Source organism: Podarcis raffonei, chromosome Z (assembly GCF_027172205.1).
Source record: "Podarcis raffonei isolate rPodRaf1 chromosome Z, rPodRaf1.pri, whole genome shotgun sequence".
NCBI classification, from domain to species: Eukaryota; Metazoa; Chordata; class Lepidosauria; order Squamata; family Lacertidae; genus Podarcis; species Podarcis raffonei.
The window spans coordinates 14,804,118-14,825,708 of record NC_070621.1 but is presented as its reverse complement, the minus strand read 5'-3'; the positions used below and the strand labels follow the sequence as shown (position 1 = coordinate 14,825,708).

Below are 21,591 nucleotides of genomic sequence, written 5' to 3'. Positions count from 1 at the left end.
GCAGGGATGGGGGGGACACGTGGCCCTCCAGATGATGTTAGACTTCAACTCTTATCAGCTCCCAGTCAGCATAGCCAATGCTCAGGGATGATGGGAGCTGCAGAAGAACAACTAAAGCAGTGCTTCTCAAATTATATAGTGGGCCAGCAATTTTATTCCACAATGTGTTAGGGTCTGTCACCATATTTGATCTCTTAAGCGTCCTACCCAACCCAGGCAGTGGTGGAGTCGCCACAGATTGACAGCCAATGGCTTGCAGACCATCAGAGGTCCATGAACCGGCACTTTGAGTAGCATGAACTAGAGGGCTGCAGATTGCTTAGCCCATGGTACACAGTGAGGTCACATATTGCTTGTCTCAACCATCTCCCTACAAACTGAATCACATTTAAATGCTTTAATGGTCGGAAATCAGAGCTGATTCAGAAGTGTCACACAGCACAGATGGGGTCTTCACCTTCCCTGCCTAAGGTTGCTAAGTAGCTCAGTGACAGAGCATCTGTCTTGCATGCAGGAGGCGCTAGGTTCAATCCCTGACATTTCCTGGTAGGTCTAGGAAAGAGCCCCCTGCCTGGAATCCTGGAAAACCACTGCCCGTCAATGTAGACAATACTGAGCTAGAAGGACAAGTTGTCTGACTCACTGTTATAAGGCAGCTTCTTATGCTCCTACAAAACATGGGAAGTGCATTCATGTTAGAATATGTTGAGAAGGTTGCACATGTCTGATGTTCTATACTTGTAGGAAGAAGTCTGCAGTAGCTGGGGTTGGGTGGGTTTGATGTCAGGGAAGGAAAAGCCCCTTTAGGTTGTCTCCTACAAATTACATTTTATATACATTTACCCAATGGAATAAATATGATGATGATGATGATGATGATGATGATGATGATGCCATAACTTGACTTTCATGGGGAGATTCTGACTTTGCATCCCAATCTAGAGCACAAAAAACACAGTTCCAAATGAAACCATCTCTCCTGGGGCAGTAATTTGATTCTGTAATTGTCTCCTGTCAGAGCAGCCTCCAGCTGCATGCCTAAAGAATGGCTGTGTAGGGCTTGATGGGGTGTGTGTGCTCTGCCACACTAGCGGAGAGGAGGAAGAGGAAGAGGAAGAGGAAGAGGAAGAGGAAGAGGAAGAGGAAGAGGAAGAGGAGAGGCTCTGGAAAAGGAACATACAGTAAGGGCTTAACTGGATGATGATATTTCTAAGCCACCCTTCATAAACAATAAACACAGATTTCACTTGTCTCAAGTGTAGGGAAGGAAAGTCTTGTGGTATCAATTAGCCAAGGGGAACTTGTGACCCTATAGATGTTGTCAGAGTAATAATTTAATAGTTCTTATAATAATATAAGATGGATAATAATATAAGATGGACCAGTAGTCCATCTAGCTCTGACGACTTAACTTGGAACCTTTTGCATGTAAAACAGGGGCTACAACCCTTCCCCATAGTTAAGAAACTAAGAAGCTGTTTTATACTGAGTCAGACCCATTGGTCCATCCAGCTCAATACTGTCCACACTGACTGGCAGCACTTCTCCAGGGTTTCAAGCAGGGATATCCCAGTCCTATCTGGAGAGGCTGGGGATTGAATCTGGGGGCTCCTGTCTCCAAAGCATATGCTCTACTATTGAGCAACCTGCTGGAACCAACGAGCTCCTTTGCCAAACTATCTAGGTGGTGTAGAGTCTCTCTCTCTCTCTCTCTCTCTCTCACACACACACACACACACACACACACTCTTCCAACTGTGAGTTTCTCTGTTGAAGATGCCATCATCCTTAGTAGGGGTAGGGAAGAAATTCCATACAGTTGGCATTTTAATGTAAACCTATCTAATTCACACTTCCTAAAACAATCCACAAGCCCAAACACAGTTCTCCTTTGACAATTACACTGCTCTGAATACTATGATGCAGCTCTCCAAATAAATAATGTGTTAAAAAAAAATATGTGCATAAAAAGTGGGAAATGTGTGATATTAGGGGGAATTAGTATTAATTTACATTAGGAAAAACCGCATTCACAAAGGTATATATTAGGAGAAATGTGCTCTAAAATGTTGACAAATTTTCATGAGGAATTTGCGGGGTGGGGTGTAGCAAACAGATGCAGAAATGTGGGAAGCTGAACTTAAAATTGGAATAAACGAGAAACTGAGAGAAATTAAAGTAAACAGAATCTGTCCATTGTTACTATGCTTATTTTGCAGCATCACTGTCACAGACCAGTTTCTTGCATTTTGTTTCAATCTACCCCCATGTGCATATATTTCTGCTGACTTAGGATAACACTCTGCGGATCTGTAGACAGTAGCTTACAGAAGCTTATGCCATAATTAATTGTTTAATTAATGAAACAAAATTGTATTTGCCACCTAACACTCATTCTGCACCTGTAAGCAATCGATCTCTTAGTGTGGCAGTACCTACACTTTGGAACTCCCTGCCTGCTGATGCCTTCTTCTTTTTAGCACCCACTTAAAACACTGTTGTTAAGTGACAATATTGCTTAGTGAAGGATGTCATCCTAAGAGTGAATATTTTGAATAATTTTTGGGGGGATGTAACTGACAGACAGAAAATCATGTCCTATTTATTTATTCTGTTTTTCTTTTATTCCTTTGTTATTTTTCTTTTCCTTCTTTTCTGTCTGTCTGTCTGTCTCTCTGTGTCCTCTGTTTTGGACCACTATTGTGATTGTACATACATGAAGGTGATAGATGGTTGGGGCCTTGTGTGAGAGGCAGGGAAGGGAAGATCTCCCAGGGTGGAAAACTGGAAGAGGAAAGGTAAGCTAGTCCACCCTTTCTGTGTGAGACAAGGGTTAAGATCTGAGAAAGAACTTTGTATTTTGTTTTCCTTCTCTTTTTCTGCTTTTGTTCTCATTTAGATTACTTTGTCTTTTATACTGTTGCATTATGAAATTTTAAAATGTTTTTTTATTGCCTAACCAGCTTTGTTAGGCAAACCTATCCAGAAATGTAGAAATTACATATATTTTATCTCTTCTTAGTTACTGTTGATTTTAATTATCATTTGAATGTTTCTAAATGCCTATTTTTTAATGAGAATATTAATGTTTTCTTTTTATCTAATAAAATTGTAAGGCTGTTGTCATGCTAAAGTTCAATAGGTGGCCATGGCAACTTCAGCATGATGGGAGACCGGCAGGCAGGTGAGCAAGCAGCATGGGAAGCAAGTGCCTAGGCAAGCTGTTTAACAGAGTGGGGAGGCACTTCAGATAGTGGTTTGGAAAATTGCTCTTTGAAGCACACTAGAGCGCTGCATTTTGTTAAATAAATAAATAAATACAGTGGTACCTCAGGTTACAAACACCTTGGGTTACAAACACTTCGGGTTACAGACTCCGCTAACCTGGAAGTAGTACCTCGGGTTAAGAATTTTACCTCAGGATGAGAACAGAAATCACACGCTGGTAGCCCGGCAGCAGCGGGAGGCCCCATTAGCTAAAGTGGTACCTCAGGTTAAGAATGGTTTCAGGTTAAGAACAGACCTCCGGAACGAATTAAGTTCGTAACCAGAGGTACCACGGTAAATAAATTCTTCAGTAGCAACTATTCCTCTCCAAGAAAAGCTATGGAAAAGGAAGGAAGGATGGAAGGAAGGAAGGAAGGAAGGAAATAGATCTCCTGTTACCTGCCCGTGACTTCAATGTTGGAGACAGCATAGAAGTACTTGAACAAATTCTCCCGCTGCACGTAGGTGCCCCCTAGCGCTGGCCTCAGCAGCCGCAGCCGCAAGTCCGTCATGGTGAAGAAGTCCTTCAGCCCTTTGGCACTCTCTAGCCTGGTGTAAAGGTTGTCCATATTCTTGAGTTCCGGCCCAGCAAAAATGGCAAAGCGGTCCCTCACTTCAAAGCGTACATTCTTCTCTTTCTTGGAGCCCGGCCAGCGGGAATACTCATCTGTGCAGATGACCCTGTTGGCGCTGGTGGTGGAGAGGTTCCTGACCCTCCGTGCTTGCATGCCGAAGGTTTCGTTGCAATCATCTGCATAGTATTGATATGGGTGCCAAGTCCTCCCATTGTCCAAGGACTTTTCCAGGATCATCATTGTGGGACGCCCATACTCAAAAGTCACTATGATGTCATCAGTCAGCTCAATGCTCTTGTTCCAAGAAAGTGTGATGTTGGCCAGCAAAGGCTCCGGGTAACGGCTCCATGTCACACTCTGCCAGTATGTCGCCAGGCCTTCATCTTCTTTGTCAAACATCAGCTTGGGTGGATGGGCCAGGTCAGGGTTGGATGCATCACACTCATCACACATATATGGGTTTTCCTGAAAGGACAACAAGAGTAACAAGAGAAGAAAGGGATGGCAAAGAGCAAGAACTAACAGGGGATTCATTTGGGATGGAGCCATGCCTCAGTGATAGAGCATCTGCTTTGCATGCAGAAGGTCCCAGATTCAATCCGCTCAGCATCCCTTGGTTGGGCTGGAAGAGACTCCCTGCCTCAAACTCTGAAGAGGTGATACCAGTCAGTGTTGGTAATACTGTGCTAGATGTATCAGTGGTCTGACTCAGTGCAAGGCAGGTTCCTATGTTCCTATGCAGCTGCAGAGATGCAGGATGGCAGCCATTAAAAACCAAATCATTAGATACAAAAGGGCTTTTTACTGGAACATTGTCACCTTGATAGTTTTGGAAGGGATACTGCTGATCATGACTATTCTAAACTGAATAGGAACTTAGGAAGCTACATTAAAGAAAGCAAAAACATTGGTCCAATTTGCTCAATGTCATCATTGTCATTGTTTTCAGACAAGGGCCTTTTATAGCTCTGACTGGAGACACCAGGGATTGAACTTTGGGCCTCTGGCATGCAAACATGCAGAAGGGCTGTAGCTCAGTAGCAGAACACCTACTTAGCAAGCAGGTAGTCCCAGGTTCAATCCCAGCATCCCCAGGAGGATATGTCAGAATTTGCAGAAGAACATCCTCTGGACATGTGGGGTAAATCACCCATAATATCTATGAATGAATTCTATGGGAGTTTCTGGGAAGAAAAGGCTGCTTGGATCTGGTGGGTGTCCCTCTCCATGGATATAGAGGGTCTGCCTGCAGAGGCCTCCTTATTGTAGTGCAAGCACCAAGCACAAGTCACTTTAGTTGGGCTGCTACTGTTCTGGCTCCCACTGAATGAACAGCTTGAACTTGGGTTACAGTTTCTGCTCAAAGCTTTAATGCTCAAATCATTATAGTACATAAGCAAGACAAGGGTCAAAGGTACAGTAGGTGCAATGCATGGCTAAGTGAGTGAAGTCATTGATCCAACAGCTGACATGCCCCTTGGGTTGCCCCGATGTAGGAGTTGGGCAGGCATGGCTTTAGCATATTAAGTAGGATGGGCAACCAAATGGGAACTCCTTTTGATAGGCTGGGTCTGATGCCCCTCTGTGCTAGAGTTGATGGAAGGGAAGTGTCCAGCAGCATAGGTGGAACAGGAATTTTGGGCTGGATTGGCAAGGGTTGATCCAGTGATAGCCCACTGAGTCCCTCCCTATAATCAAACTCTTTGCTTGTCATGCTCCTCACCCGCCATATACTTCTGATGTCTCATGGGGTTCAGTCACAGTTCCTTCCCAGGATCACCAGCCTCCAGCTCTTTGCAATTTTCCCACCGCTTATCCTCATCTGACCACTCCCTCCAAGATTTATCCTCGAAACTCATGACAGTTACTTGGGCATAAGAGGAGATCTGCTAGAATAGATCCGAAGTTCTAGTCTAGTACAGTCATACCTCGGGTTGAATATGCTTCATGTTGAGCACGTTTGAGTTGCACTCGGCGGCAACCCGGAAGTAACGGAGCGTGTTACTTCCGGGTTTCGCCACTCGTGCATGCGCACATGCTCAAAATGACGTCACGCGCATGCGCAGAAGCGGCGAAAAGCGACGCGTGCGTGCGCAGACGTGCCATCGCTAGTTATGTTTGCTTCTAAATGCGAACAGGGCTCCGGGACATTTCCCCTAAATTAACATTTTTGTGCACATCTTTCCTGCAAAAGGCACTTATTTATCTATATTTTTTTAAGAAAAACAACAACCCAAAAGTGCCTCAGAAAATCCAGAGAAGTGTGCAATCCAATGAATTAATGCATTCCAATCATCGTATAAGTCCAGGAACTGTGACTTAAGTTGGCCTGCTTTAAAATGCAGACCAAAAGAAATTATCTTACATCCCTAACAACTGCAGTGGGGATGTGAAAACAACAAGGATGAAGCTAAACAAGGTTATCCCTTTATGAAATTCACTCTGCTGCCAAAACCTGTTTTTGCAACCCTCAAATTCAACCAAAGTTTCACCTTCCACTTAGACCACTAGGATTGAGCTGTTGATGGAAAAGGCAAATTCTCCCCCTCCTCCACTGATCAAAACATTTGTAGTTTTTTGTAGCTCAACCTCCTCTCCCCCCCCATAATATATTTTAAGTGAAATTATGCTATTAGTGGCTAAGCTGTTGAGTATTTTAAATAAAGCAGACATCTGCTGCAAACAGTAAAAGCTGTAGAGATAGCTTGTAAGAAATGCCCACCCAAATGCTCAGCTTATTATCACTGTCAGAATGAAATGATAAACAATACCAATCCCATTTAAACACACACACACACACACACACACACACACACAGAGAGAGAGAGAGAGAGAGAGAGAGAGAGAGAGAGAGAGAGAGAGAGAGAGATGTATGCCAGTGCCTCCTAATGGGGGTAAGATGAGAGATTAGTATTTATAAGGGTGGCTGCCTGAGATGGGAGACAAACAGATGGGCTTCAAAGTGGGTCAGATTATGTCTTTTCCTAGGGACACTTATCTAAAGCACTGTACACATTCCAATTGTTTCTGTTTACTTCTATTTTATGGTCCCTGTGTTCCTGTTTTGCCTTGGGGAGGGGGTGTTGTCAATACAGTGCTACCTCGGGTTACAGACGCTTCAGGTTACAGAATCCGCTAACCCAGAAAAAGTACCTCGGGTTAAGAATTTTACCTCAGGATGAGAACAAAAATCGTGCACCAGTGGCGCAGCAGCAGTGGGAGGCCCCATTAGCTAAAGTGGTACCTCAGGTTAAGAACAGTTTCAGCTACAAAGAACGGACCTCTGGAATGAATTAAGTTCTTAACCCGAGGTACCACTGTACTGTCATTTAAATCACTAAACAAAAAGTAGTGTTCCTGAACGTGTAGTGGAGTTATTCGGGAGAAGGTGATATAGAGTACCAGATCTGTATGCAGGAGATCCAAGGTTCACTCCCTGGCATTGCTAGGAGGGGCTAGGAAAGACCTCAGGCAGAAACCCTGGAAAGCTGCTGCCAGCCAGTGTAAGTTGCTCTTAGGACACAGACACAGGGTGTTGTGTCCACTGCTAGTTCTATTCAGAGTAAAACCTATTGAAACTGAAGGACAAGACTAACTTAGGTTTATTCATTTCAATGGGCCTACTCTTGCTTAGAGTTCAGCTCAATACAGCCTAAATGTATCCATTTTCTTCTCATTTAGATGACTCTTCTGAATCCCAGCTCCCTTTCCAAACCACCTTTGTTCATTGTATAATATGTAGCAAAAAAATTCCCATAGCTGGGTAGTGCTCAGCTGGTAGCCGTGGGCATGACCAAGGCTCAAGCTAGGCCCATTCCTGGCACCTGCAAAAATTGCCAAGGGCCAGCACTCCAAGCAGAATATGGTCTCTGCACCCTTCCTGAACTAAGTTCAGTAGCAACCATTAATATTTTCCACACTGCCCAGAATAGATGCTGTGCTGGGTGCATTTGGGGAAAATTAAAATGGCAGCCGTTTTCCCTTTCTCTTTGCCAGAAAGAACGTTCAGTTCAGACTGCCAGTTGCCCTGTGCCTGTAGAGTTGAAGGGCAGCATACTGAGGTCTCAGCCACTGGCCATAGGACCAAGGGTCATTGAAGGCAGCACCCCCTAGCTCTCCAGAGGAGAATTGCAGCAAGGGGGAGATCAGTCTGGCCCTCTCCATTGGCCAGAGAAAGAGCAGCTGCAGTTGAAAGGCCAGGGAATAAATCTTCACCATAAATAATAAACAAAAACAAAAAGGCTGCATTCAAACTGTATCCTTATCCATGACAGATTTAGCTCTGGAGAACTCAATCAGAAGAGGGGAGGGGAATTTAGGAAGAGCAGAGACTATTGCAGGGGTGTTCGAGCTGCAGCAACTGTTTTGGACGGGGCCATCTGTTCTGATCCTGTTAGAGTCAGGCTTGCTGTTTGGATTGGCAGTGAAGGGCACAGGGATGGCGTATGGCTTGCAGGTGCTCCTGCCCACTGAGTCAGCAGCCCTGCCACTTGAAATCCTGTGCCGCGTCATCTGGAAGCAACTCTAGAGTCAGTACTAACTGCCAGCCCCCAAGTGTTGTACATAGAATAAGATGTCATGTGGAAGAGTTTGCTTGCCCTGCTTTTAAAATAGGGTTTAGACAAAAATTCACAGATAAGGCTATAAGTGGCTGCTACTAGCTATGCAGGCTATGTTACACCTTCAGTGTTGGGGGCACTAAGCCTCTGAATGAAGTTGCTGGAACTCACAAGGGTGTTGTGCTCTAGTCCTGTTTGCAGGCTTCCCACTGGGGCATCTAGTTGGCTACTATGAGAACAGAAAGTTGGATCAGATGAGCCCCCTTTGACCTGATTCAGTAGGGCTCTACTGAAAATCCACATGTGAGACTGAAAACTACATGAAAGAATGTTTCTACATACACACAAGCACACTCTCACACAGAGGAATACATCATCATCATCATCATCATCATCATCATCATCATCATTAACTATGTTTCTATCCAACCTTTCCTCCAAGAAGAAGAAGAGGAGGAGGAGGAGGAGGAGGAGTTTGAATTTGATATCCCACTTTATCACTACCCTAAGGAGTCTCAAAGCGGCTAACGTTCTCCTTTCCCTTCCTCCCCCACAACAAAGACTCTGTGAGGTGAGTGGGGCTGAGAGACTTCAGAGAAGTGTGATTGGCCCAAGGTCACCCAGCAGCTGCATGTGGAGGAACGGGGGAAGCGAACCCGGTTCACCAGATTACGAGTCCACCATTCTTAACCACTACACCACACTTGCTCAAGTTGACATGCATGTTTCTCCTGTTTCTCCCCATTTTATCCTCACAACAACCCTGTGAGATGGGTTAGGTATGGAGGCAGTGACAGGCCCAAGTTCACCCAGTACTATGTTCCATACATACTCACAGTACTGTGAGGTTCATGACTGAGGGGGGATTTGAACTCTGGTCTTGACTGTTACATCATTCTGAAAATTGTAGCTCTGGGAGGGGAACAGGGGGCCTTTTAACAATTCTTAGCATCTTTAACAAACTCCAGCTCCAAGAATAGTGCTTTAAATGTATGGTGTGAATGCGGCCTAAACCTACTGAAATAAAATACTTATGTTTTCATTATTTTCCAAATTCCTTAATAATATAGGAACACTAATCATACTCAGTAGAATCTGGGTGAGCTTTTCCCAGGCAAAAGCAGATTCGAAACCAGTGGTGCTTGCATGAGAAGCTTAAAGCAATAAACAGCTTAAGGCAATAAACAACTATTTTACTTTCAAAAGACAACTGAAGGCAGCCCTCTTTAGGGAAGTTTTTAATGTCTGATGCTGTATTGTTTTTAATATTCAGTTGGAAGCCGCCCAGAGTGGCTGGGGAAACCCAGCCAGATGGACGGGGTATAAATAATAAATTATTATTATTATTATTATTATTATTATTATTATTATTATTATTATTATTATTATTATTAAAGTGGTTTAGCTAGCAGAACTACCCTCACTAGGAAGTGTCATCCAAACCAAAACACTGCTACCCTCCTTCAAAACTAACCTGTCCCCAAATTTTCAAATGCACTTCTCCAACCCCCCCCCCAAATAAATACAAAACTCTGTATTATTAGGGGGAAGTGTGCATAAAACACATCTATCAGTGACAATAGCATACAAAAATGCATTCTGGTAGGAGAAATGGCTTGCAAAAATAAAAGGCGTACATTAGGCAAAATTGCAAATGAAAATGCTTATATTAGGAGAAATGTGCATTAAAAAGCTGGTGCATTTTTGTGAAGATATCTATACCTATGCAGAAATGTAGCGTACTGAAGACTAGAAACATGAGAAACCAAAATGGATAAATTCATCCATCCCTAGTATGGGGATGTGAACAAATCTCAGTGACCAAACCTTATGTGGCAGTTTGCTGATCACTGAGTGAGTTTCTGTAAGCCAACAATGAACAAAGTCTCCCTGTCTAGTCTCTACAACAGTATTTGCCATACAGGGGCAATATTTGGCAGATTATATTGCGAATTTTGACCTGCGGTTCTTTGCCACTCTAAACCTTTGCATCTCCCCAAGACATGCTTTTTACTGTGCATTTGTGATTATTCATGCACATTTTGGTATTGGGTTGGTCAAGCATTATTCCATTTTCAAATCTGTTTGTATCTACTGAAGATTCAGGGTGGACATACTAATTCATTTCCACGGTGCATGTCACATAGCTTCTTGCTAAGATCCTTTTTCTACCAAAGGAGGTTCTGGGATTTTTTGTATGTGTCCTGCTTTTGTTGTGCTTCAGTGCAAGAGTCCCTCCCCCCAGCATCACAGAGGGGGTAAGCATCGCAGAACAACTAACTAATAAAGCAGAATTATGTGTGGATGGTCCATAGAAATCCACCATTAATGCACTATTATTGCGCCAATGTCATATTGCACAACCCACCTGCAAAAAACCTCTTGCCTATAGGATCATTTTACTTAGGAGCAGGGGTTCTTTCTCGAAGGGACACCTGCTGCAGAGCTCTGGCTGCTTCTTTGGTGTTGATCCTGCTAAGTCTGTGTCAATGGGTGATGACAGGAACGAGGATATCTCTCTGATTCTCTGCACAGTTTGTGGACCACTCACACTCCTAATTCAGAGGCCAATCCACCTGCAGGCTATGGGAGCCTGGCAGTGTCCTTATGAGCCCCTGGCTTTGAACTGATCCCGTGTCTCAGATGGGAGTCTTTATCAGCGCCCCCCCTCTCCCTTGGACATTGGGAGTCTTAAGGACCTTGTCACACCCTTGAGAGCTCCTTATGTACCAGCTTGGGTGTCCTAAGACACTGCTGCTGGCCTCTGGCTTAAAGATTACCCGATTAGTTTACAAAGTTCCCATTTTGCTGAGGACAGCAGCAAAGCGCTTAAGTTAGGATAGAATTTCCTCCAGATCCTGCAAGATGTCACAGGAAGGAACCATGTCAACAATAATTTGCTTGTGTCTGAAACAATGGTACTTTATGAGACGAGGGGGAGGGAGACAGGAAAGTGAGAAGAAGCAGCATGCATACACCACTTGATGCCTCGCACACTCGGGTGAAAATGGTGGGTCCTCTGCAGCTTCTTTATTCCCACCCCCCACCCCATGCCTCAAATAAATCTGTCCGTCATGGCAGAGTCCGACACCCAACAGACGTGGGAGATGTGTAAATCTCTAACCTTGCTGCCACAGACCGCCCCCCTACCCCCTCCTTCTGACCCAACTTGTGGAGTCAAAAGCTCAGCCCCAGCTCTGAGGAGCAGATGGTCAGGAGCACTAATGAATCAGCCTGTGTATTTACCGCGCCTGCTCCTGCTGGGGAAAGGTTTTAATAAACAGCAGCCAGAATAAATAAGCCCTACAACCAATCCAAGCACTCGGCGTTCCTCGTCTCTCCTGCATGCATCAACTCCTGTGCACAGCAAGAGCCTGAAATTCTATTTGTAAGGAATGCTGCTTACCAGAGTAATTTTTGTGAGGATTTGCTTTTTTTACTTTTAAGCAGCTGGGTGTTGGTGTTGCTTTAAGCAAGGCTGGCTCACTTTTTTCCCCAGCCTGAGGCCCACATTCACCTTTGGACAAGCTTCGAAGGGACTACAGGCATGCATAAACACACCACACCCAGGACACAGGTGAAAGACATACAGAGAGGCATTAAAATATCCATTGCAGCTCTCAGCTGATTGCAGAATGGGGCAGGGACCTTTTTTATTTATTAACTTTTTTTTGGCCTGCTCTTCATCTGGTTCCATCCCCACTTTGACTGGTGGGTGGCACAATCCACCTGCCAATCACTTGGTGTCATTATGACATCACATAACTACCAAGTAGGGGTTTTTTTGCCCAGCTGTCATAATCCCTTGTGCAGGGTTCCCAATACCTGGCTGTCAGGCACTTGGAAACTACCCTGCATAGGACATTTCCAGCCCTATGCTCCAAGCACCAAGCATAGGACCAGCAAAGTGCCTCTCTGTCCTGCCCATCAACTGATGGGGCAGCGGGGGGCGGGGGGAGAAACTTGCAATTTGCAATGGAGAATTCCCTTGTGAAGCTGATGCTACAAAAGACTGGCATCTTTCTCCCCCATCTCTCCCATGATCAGCTGATGGGAAGAGGAAAGAAACCTGCTTTTTGCAAGCATCTGTTGTGCTCAGCCTAGTGCTGTGATGGAGATTCAGGTCAATATGTTGAATGGCGGTTGCTGATTTGAATCCCCATCATGGCACTGGGCTGGGTGTAGAGATTTAAACTTCTATACTATCTGGTGTTGCAGATAGTATTTTTCTTTTTTTCTTTTTTGCCTACCAAAATTGCTGAGGGTCTTAGTGGACCACAAGGAAGGCCTTAGCTGAGGAGTTCTCAACCCTGGTTTTAATGCATAGACATGCATACACAGAGAGGGCTAGAATTATCATTCCTCTGCACTGAGATTTCCTATTTCTGTTCTTTACATTTAGCTAAATTCTCCAGACTAATCCTAGGATTCTGCTTACCATAATCTGGCAATGGGTTTTATTGTATATGTGGCTTTGTGGACCAATGAAGAATAATGTCAATTGTCCTCAGGCACTTATACATCACTCACATCCAGACTAGGCAACTGCAGTGCCTTTAAAGACGGTCTGGAAATGTAAGCTACTGTAAAATTTAGTCCTGTAGAGTTTGAACCTATTATATTAATTTTGAATCAATTGAGTTCAGAAGTGCCAGCTCACGAGGGAGATTTTGGGGCGTGTCAATGTTGCGAGCATGATGTCCCAATGTCCCAACATCACATGAATGATGTCCTAACACCCCAATGTCATGCGCGTGACATCAGCACCTTGGGAGGAGCTGCCTGGGGGCAGAGCCAAACGTGGCAGCTGTGCATCTTCAATGGCCTGTGACTCCTCCTCCACCTGGGGGTGCCACCAGCAGGAGGCTATTTCAACCCTACTTCCCCGCTGGGGCAGGAGGAGAAGGAGCCAGCCACTGGAGCTGCACTGCAGTTGGCCAAATGGGCTCAGTCCCTTGGAGCTGGCATCCCTGTTTGAGTTGGTTACCCAAGTGTTTAAAAGGGCTCAATAGAATAGAATAGAATAGAATAGAATAGAATAGAATAGAATAGAATTTATTATTTATACCACGCCCATCTGGCTGGGTTTCCCCAGCCACTCTGGGTGGCTTCCAACAAAGTATTAAAATACAGTGGTCTGTTAAACATCAAAAGCTTCCCTAAACAGGGCTGCCTTCAGATGTCTTCTAAAAGTTTGGTAGTTGTTCTTCTCTTTGACATCTGGTGGGAGGGCGTTCCACAGGGTGGGTGCCACTACCGAGAAGGCCCTCTGCCTGGTTCCCTGTAACTTGGCTTCTGGCAGTGAAGGAACTGCCAGAAGGCCCTCAGAGAATGATCTCAGTGTCCAGGCAGAACGATGGGGGTGGAGATGCTCCTTCAGGTATACTGGGCCGAGACCGATTTAATGGCAAAGAAAATAAAATAACAGATATTGGAGAAGTAAGGAAAAAGAAGGAACATTTTATGATATGTGCATTAAAAAATATTGGGAAATGATATATGATGAATTGAAAAAAAAAACGTTTAAAATGAATTTTGTCAAACACCCTGAAGCCTTTTTGTTAGGTATCTCAAATCAAGAGCTACCAAAAGGAAAATGTACATTATTTATGTATGCTACAACAGTGGCAAGAATCTTGATTGTACAATATTGGAAGACGGAAGAAATACCATCAAAGGAACAATGCCAAGAAAAGCTGATGAACTATGCAGAATTGGCTAAGCTAACAGACAAACTACGAGAGAAGGACAAAAAGGACTCCAAAAGAGTCTGTGAACCATTTACAGTTTATTTGCAGAAACAACAGAATGGACTGGATTCACTATAAATAAACTTTCACAACTTCATTTGAGTAACAGTTTAGAGAAATGATAAGGGATTTTATTTTTGTGTAGGAAAAGCAGGATACGATAAATAAAACTAAATAACTCAGTAGAGGGGGTGTTGAGGGAAGTCCAGAGGAGGGGAGGGAGAATAATTGTAAATAACATGATGAATGAGATTTGTATCATTAATTGTTATAAAATTCAAAAAAAATTTTTTAAAAAGGGTTCGATTTAAAAGTGCTAATACTAACTTTTGAAGCACTGGATGATCTAGCACCAAATTGTTTCAAGAACTTCTGGCTCTATGCCAGCATGTCTGAGCCCCATGATTGGTCCAGGGGCCCTTTCTGGCCTGCAAAAACATTGATTAGGCTGGTGAATACTATGGACAGGATCTTTAAAGTGGTGACTCCACACTTGTGGAATTCCACCCCCTGATAATTCCACCTGGCCTTTTCTGGTAGCCTTTAAGCATACCCCCTCCCATGTCTCTCTCTCTGTGCGTTTTAATGCACACATAATTTATTGCTGTTGTAATACAGCTTTTGAGGTTCTCTCAAAACCTCCTGCTTCCATTGCAAGCCTTTCTCACACAGGGAATACCCTACCCAGGCCCATGAGATGCTACAACATTTCTCCATGTTCTATCCAGGCAAGCAAGATGCATTATCACAGTTCAAGGACACATTCCATCCAGGGGGACAATACACCCATGCTGGTTAAGGACATGACCTGCACTGAGGAGTGTCTGGAGATCCAGACATAGAGGCATGGAGGAGGGCTGCATTTGGTCCTCTGGTTCTGAGGTTCTCTATCACTGCTTTATAGGGCATGCTTGAGGTGGAATGTTTCATCCAACCACAAAATAGAATGTTCTTCAAATAAAAAATAAAATAAAATATCACAGTGCTTTTTTGCTTTCTGAGTCAAACTATGTTGTTGAGTTTGAGAAAGGGCAAGATGATTTCAGGAACCAAAAATAACATCTGTAGGTAATTAAATTTCATGCTCCAGGGCACAAATTGATAACCTGAAAGAGATCAGGATGGAATTCCCATTGAACTGGAGATATTCGCTGGCAATTAATTTTCGCTCCACTCACAGATTTAGGGAAAGGAAGCAGCCATAATTAATTTAGAGTGATTACTGCTAATAGCTGGTTAAGTGGTAAAACATGAGCACAGAGACTATCAAACAGCAGGGCTGAAACACACACATTCCAGTATAAATGAACATCGGCTTTCCTACCACTAAAAATGAGGGCTCTGTACAATTCTTCCCACAAATCATGGCCAAATTCATTACCTATTTTCAGTGTGAGTACGTTTTTAAATTTCCCCTGAAACTCTGCAATTGGCTTCTGTTGGAAGTGGAAAACTAAAGACAAATAAGTGGTTCTATCCAGAAGCTATACGCAAATGGCCTCACAAAATTCTCCAACCTATTTGTGGGCAGATTTTTCTTTAGGAGAGGGAGGACATTACACTGAATTTCTGCAGAGGGAAGAGAAATTAGCCAACAGTTTCTCAGGGGTGGCACTGTCATTGCTGTTGCTCTGTGAAATTTCTTAAGCAAAAACAGCGGCCACCAAACAAGTAAAAATACAAAATGGTGGGGAATAATAAGAGAATATTCTGCAAAGTGGCATTTTCTGGAGAGGGGTGGTGCCGGAGAAAAATTAAAATCTACACTATTACCGTATTTTTCGCCCTATAGGACGCCCCTAGTTTTTTGGGGGGGAAATAAAGAATTTTTTTTTATTCCCCCCCCACAGCCGCGGGGGAAGCCCGAGCTTTTAAAAACACACCTACGCTCTGCTTCAGGGCGCCCCGCACTCCGGGCAGCAGGCTGCTATCCGCATCCTAGGGAGCCCTGCAGGAACTCCCACGGGCTCCCCAGGCTTGCTGATAGCTTCCTGAAACCTGGAGAGCGAGAGGGGTCAGTGCACACCGACTCCTCTCGCTCTCCAAGCTTCAGCGAAAGCCTGCATTCGCCCCATAGGACGCACACAGATTTCCCCTTCATTTTTGGAGGGGGAAAAGTGCGTCCTATAGGGCGAAAAATACGGTAAATTCTAATGAATTTCAGCTCAGCTCTAATACTGTCTAGAGGTACACCTTACAAGGTACAGCTAAGGCACACTGGCCTTAGTTCATTGGTAGAACATTGGCTTGGCATTTAGAAGGCCCAGGTTCAATCCCCAACAGTATTCCCAGGTAGAAATTGTCCCCTTTCTGAAACCCTGAAGAACCACTATCAAGCACTGTTTCAGTATCTTCACTACCTCCCCAGAATCTGTTGCGAGAAACAGAATTGGATGCTACTGGCCCACTAAAAATCTCTGGATAACCTTTGCCAGCATTGTTGAGTAAATATTTAAAAAAGTAGGGGGCAAGATAGAATGGGACCTCATAGGTAAAAAGCCCTGGGGCCAAATGATCATTCTCCAGTGTTACCTAGTAAGTCTCTAGGACAGGAGCTGGCATAAGAAAGTGTTGCCCACCCCAACCCAGTTAAGTGGTCCAAAAGGCTGCTTGACAGTATCAAAAGCCACTTTAATATCTAGCCCAAGCAGTACATCGCATAAATAATTTGAGAAATCAGCAGCAGGTAAACTTCATTCCTCAGGGTCAAATGTAACCCTCCAGGCCGTTGGAACTTTCCCTAGGCTACACACCCTTCACTAGCACTGCATCACACAATCTTCAAACATGTTTGCTTAGCTGGAATGTGTATTTAAACCATGCCAATTGTTTCTGCTCAAGTCCTGCTTGTAGGGTATCTGGTTGGCCACTAGGACACTAGACTAGACTGAACTTTTTGGTCTGATTTGGCAGCTAGGCCTCGGAAGGTGGGGTCCTGGCTGACTCCTCCTGTGAGTCTGATTGCTCAGGATGCCTAAATAAAAACAGAAATCTGTACCATGAATTTCTGTTCCCAGGGTTACTGGCTCTCACATGAAACTGTAGGGCATTCTGTGCCACATCTGCCTGAAAGCTGGCAGCTATGGAGAGTTTGAGACTGCCTTTGATGTTTTGTGGGACATCCTCCATTGCTGCTAGTTTGTTAGCCCAGAGCATACTTACTCTAGCCATGATGGATGTAGCTACTGAAGCTCTGAAATACGATGTTTCTGCCTCAGAATCGCTATGGGGGGCTGCCTCATGCTGTTTGTCACATACATTCATTGGTTCTCATTCTCCTTTGGTAGGAATAACCACTGAAGAAGACAATGCTGCAACTGGAGAATCCATGCTTGTTGTGACCAGTAACCCCATGATCTTAGTGAGAAAAAGATGTTTGTTGCCCAGCATATAGAAGGCCTTCTGGCGTCCTGGAGTCACCCATTCAATGGTACATATTTCTTGGAATGCATCCAGAAATGGAAGAGGGGTCATGTGTGGCTGTCCTTCCAAAGAAACGCTCTTGGCCCCTTTGGTGGAAGTTGTTGTTGACTCCGCTTCTGTAGGAAGCTCTTTGGGCAGTTTGAAGACTCTCCTAGCCTTTACCATGATGGCTGAGAAGAAGTCAGATTAGAAGAGCCTAACCGTCAGGTGCTGGTGTGGTTGCTCGAGAGCAAACAAAGAAGACTCCAACTTGTCTTTTCCAGGCTTTATTATCTGTACAAACTATTTACAGTGCAGAGCGTTGCAAGTCCATGTCTGCTCAGTCGCTAGCAGAATCTGGGAGTGATACCTTCCCCAGCATAACAGTTGTGTGACCCCCATCCTTCTCCTCCCCTCTCTGTGCCCAAACCTACTATGCAGAGTGGGTGCTGGCAAAGGGGGACTTCCCTTCCCTCTGCTTTGCTCAGGCTCGGTGTCGAGGCTCTCCCTAGCATTTCCTTGTCCCTGCATCCCCTCCCCACTGGAGTGGGGCTTTCTTCCTCACCAGAGGAGGAACTGCTTTGCAAGATCTTCAGAGGCTCCCTGTAACACAACTGCCCTTCCACCTCTCGCCTCTGAGCTGATGGCAGTTCCCCGACACTATCGTTTAGGGGTGGTGGCTCCAATTCTTCTTCAGAGAGTTCCCCTTCCTCCTTGTCCCCTGATGCATTGGTCTGATCAGCCTGAGTCTGAGAAGATGCTGAGGCCAGTTGCCACCTGTTTGCTGTGAGACCTTTTGCCCCCTTTTCCTCTAGCCCTAGAGGCTTTGCACTTGTGTTTATGTCCGTTATGACTTCCACTGTGGGGGTGGTCAGACACCAGAGCAGGGGAGGGGGATGTGGAGGGAAAGGTACAGGAGGAGTGGGATGAGGAGGAGGAACAAGCAGAAGAGGGGGAGGGGGACCTGGTTCTCCTCTTCTTCCCTTTTTATTGTTGGCAGATCTTCTCTTCACAGTAGCCTTGGCTTCTGGTAGGGAATGCAGTAGAGGTGGAAGGGCTGAGGAAGGACAGACTCTACTAACCCTAGCCGTCCATGCCACAATGCCCTTGATCCAGTTAATAAACACCAGGAAATGCCCCTCCCTAAAAAAAGTCACCTTGGGGTTTCTGGGAGAGTAGAACTTCACTGTCTCTAACTCAGTGGTTCTCAACCTTGGGTCCCCAGATGTTTTTTGGCCTACAACTCCCATGATCCCTAGCTCACAGGACCAGTGGTCAGGGAGGATGGGAGTTGTAGGCCAAAAACTTCTGGGGACCCAAGGTTGAGAAAGGCTGCTCTAACTGGTTGTGCACTGCTTGGTTCCCCATTTGTCTTTGCTGTGAAGGTGAATGGGGGTCCCTCTGGTAGGATGCCTTCAGTTCCACTGCCAGGCAGTTCCCCAACCAGCCCTGAGACTGGGAGGGAAGGAAAGTGGCGGAGTAAGGACTACTGGGCTCAATTTCGCAGCTTCTCTGCTTGTCACACCTCCTCTCCCTCCTGCTGAGGTCTGTAGTCTTTCTGGGTGCCTTTTTGAGGCGGTACAAGTTCCGGAGCATCCCCCTGCTCTCCAAAGGAGATCAGGTGGGAGAAATTTGGGGGAAGCTGCTTGAGGATAGCACAGGCAGAGGAAATTGATGACAAAACTGAGTAGGGGAGGAGGACTGAGCTCCCAAGGAGCTCTACAGGATCCGATCATTCCAAGTGCAAGGCAGGGTCGGTCTGGGATGGACCCTCCCACAGGGAGGATATTTGATGTGAACCCTGTCTGTCCAGACTCAGGATTGCCTTCCAAGATCCCTGGAGAATATCATGGTGGGGTATTGTCTGGGAGCTTTTTTAAAATCAGCTTCAAGATTTAATCCTGGAGATGCTTATTTTTATTGCTGTTATTGGTATTAATGTTTTTGAATCTTTATTCTTAGATCTTGTTAGGACTTGTGTGGGGATTGTTTAATCTTACTGTATGTTTAGTAAACTGTTTTCATTTATTGTTTATTACTACTTAAATTGTGTAATATTTTTGCTATTAGGTAAATATTTTGATGTGGTAAGCCGCTTCGAGCATGGTTCAACTATGGAAAGATAGCAGTCAAATGAATGATAATGATGAACATCCTGCTGAAAATGCTGGAAGCGGTCTGCCTGGGCCACCCTCCGTTTAGGGTGATGGTATTGGCCAATTGACATTTAAAGAGAAGGGAGAATGAGTGCTTCTGTCAGGATTTTGGCCAGTGCCCACTGAGACTATTTTGGTCTCCCTCCTCCTCTCTGCTGAGTTCTCAAGGTCAACACTGAGCTTAAGTAGGAGAGCGCTGACAGCCAGTGCTGCTAAACCCACACCCTGGACTGGGTGTAAGAAAGAAGGCAGGCAGCTGGGGGCCCTGCCCTGTTTGTCCTAATGGACCAGCCTCCACTGATAGGGCAGAGAGATCAGGAAGATCAAAAGCAGGTGTAGCCAGAGCCAAAGACAGACAGAGTAATACCATGGTAATACATGGCAAGCATGTAGGGACTGGCTGATGACAGAATGACATTGGTGCGGCGGGGCAAAACTAGGCTTTATTTCACCGGGATCAAAGACCCAGTTTAGCACGCACACACCTATGTGCATTTGTGTGCGCGCGTGCACACACACACACTGGCTAGGAGTCTCAATGGTACCCTCTGAAGGTTCACGAGGGGCAAAAAAACCCACAACCCTGGCTAGCCCCCCCAAGCTACGGCTCTGGGTGGGGTAGCATCCTATTCACCCTAACGGACTAGCTTTCACAGATTTCTGCATTCAATATTTCGTTCCTGCTCCTCCTGTTTGTTTGCACCAGTTAGAGAGAAAGCAATGTTCCCACCTGGAAAGGCATTTCCTGTTTATTGGTAAGACTGGTCAGGCCTGCACTGAATTATTCAGATGGCGGAAACAGGGTGCCTGAATGCTGGCTCACCCAGGTGTCATTCCGTTCCTCTCCCCACATTGTGGTTTTGGGGCTATTGATTGTTCTCTATTTACCTTCTCCCTCCCCTTTAAGCTCCCTGGCCGAAAGGTTCTTTGAGTCCAAGGTCACAATGCAGAAACTTTGGGGTGGGGGGCAGGCCGAAGCGAGGGAGTTTTCAGGGATGCTCCTTTCCAGTTGCCATGAATCAGCAGAAAGAGACACCCAGTTCAAATGGAATAAGCCTTAGTAATCATATAAGCTGGGATATGTTTGGCAAGACCCACCCCCCTCCCACCATTTCTCTTTCTCTCTCTTTTCCTTTAGCCCAAACCAAAGCAGATTTACTTTTATGAACATCATGTAGCTCATGCATTCTCCTGGGACTCGCTTAGTGCATGGATAGAAATAGAGAAACAAGCAGTGTCTCGCTCCTTTCTATCTTTTTTTTTTTAAATGTGTGCACGCAGAATTCTAGGAGGATTTAATATATATATAAACAGTCTAGGCCATTTGTATTGGCAGTATTGAGTAACCCCAGTGCTATGCAAATCAACTTGGGATTTCAGGAGCCTTAACGGGGTCCTTCTTTACGAATTTTGTACTGAAGTAAGCTTCACTTTAATAAACATACCCTCAGAACTGGTAATTTGCTGGTCATTTTACAGACAAGGTAGCTAAGTATATATACACACACACACACACACACACACACACACACACTTCCCAATTCTGTCCCCTCCCCAAAGGACTGCTGTTTTATCTTTCTCCTAGGCCTCGTTTGAAACCATGCATTTGAAATGCTATGATACCATTTTATACAGCCACTTGCTTCCTGCAAAGAAATCTGGGCACTGTAGATTGTTAACGGTGCTGAGAATTGTTAGGAGACCCCTTTCCCCCTCACAGCTACAATCCCTCAACCTGTGGGTCCCCAGATGTTGTTGGACTACAACTCCCATCACCCCTAGCTAGCAAGGCCAGAGCTCAGGGATGATGGGAGTTGTAGTCCAACAACATCTGGGGACCCACAAATTGAGAACCGCTGCCTTAAGTGGTTTAACAAGCAAT

General features: G+C 45.0%; 1 protein-coding gene across 1 annotated transcript in view; it reads right to left on the bottom strand.

The window, feature by feature from the left end:
- NTNG2 (netrin G2) overlaps positions 1 to 21,591 on the bottom strand; it is a 126,062-nt gene that overhangs the window by 66,589 nt on the left and 37,882 nt on the right. The window contains exon 3 of the mRNA XM_053373512.1: positions 3,667 to 4,307. Coding sequence (XP_053229487.1) covers positions 3,667 to 4,307 — 641 coding nt within the window. The remainder of the gene's footprint in view (positions 1 to 3,666; positions 4,308 to 21,591) is intronic.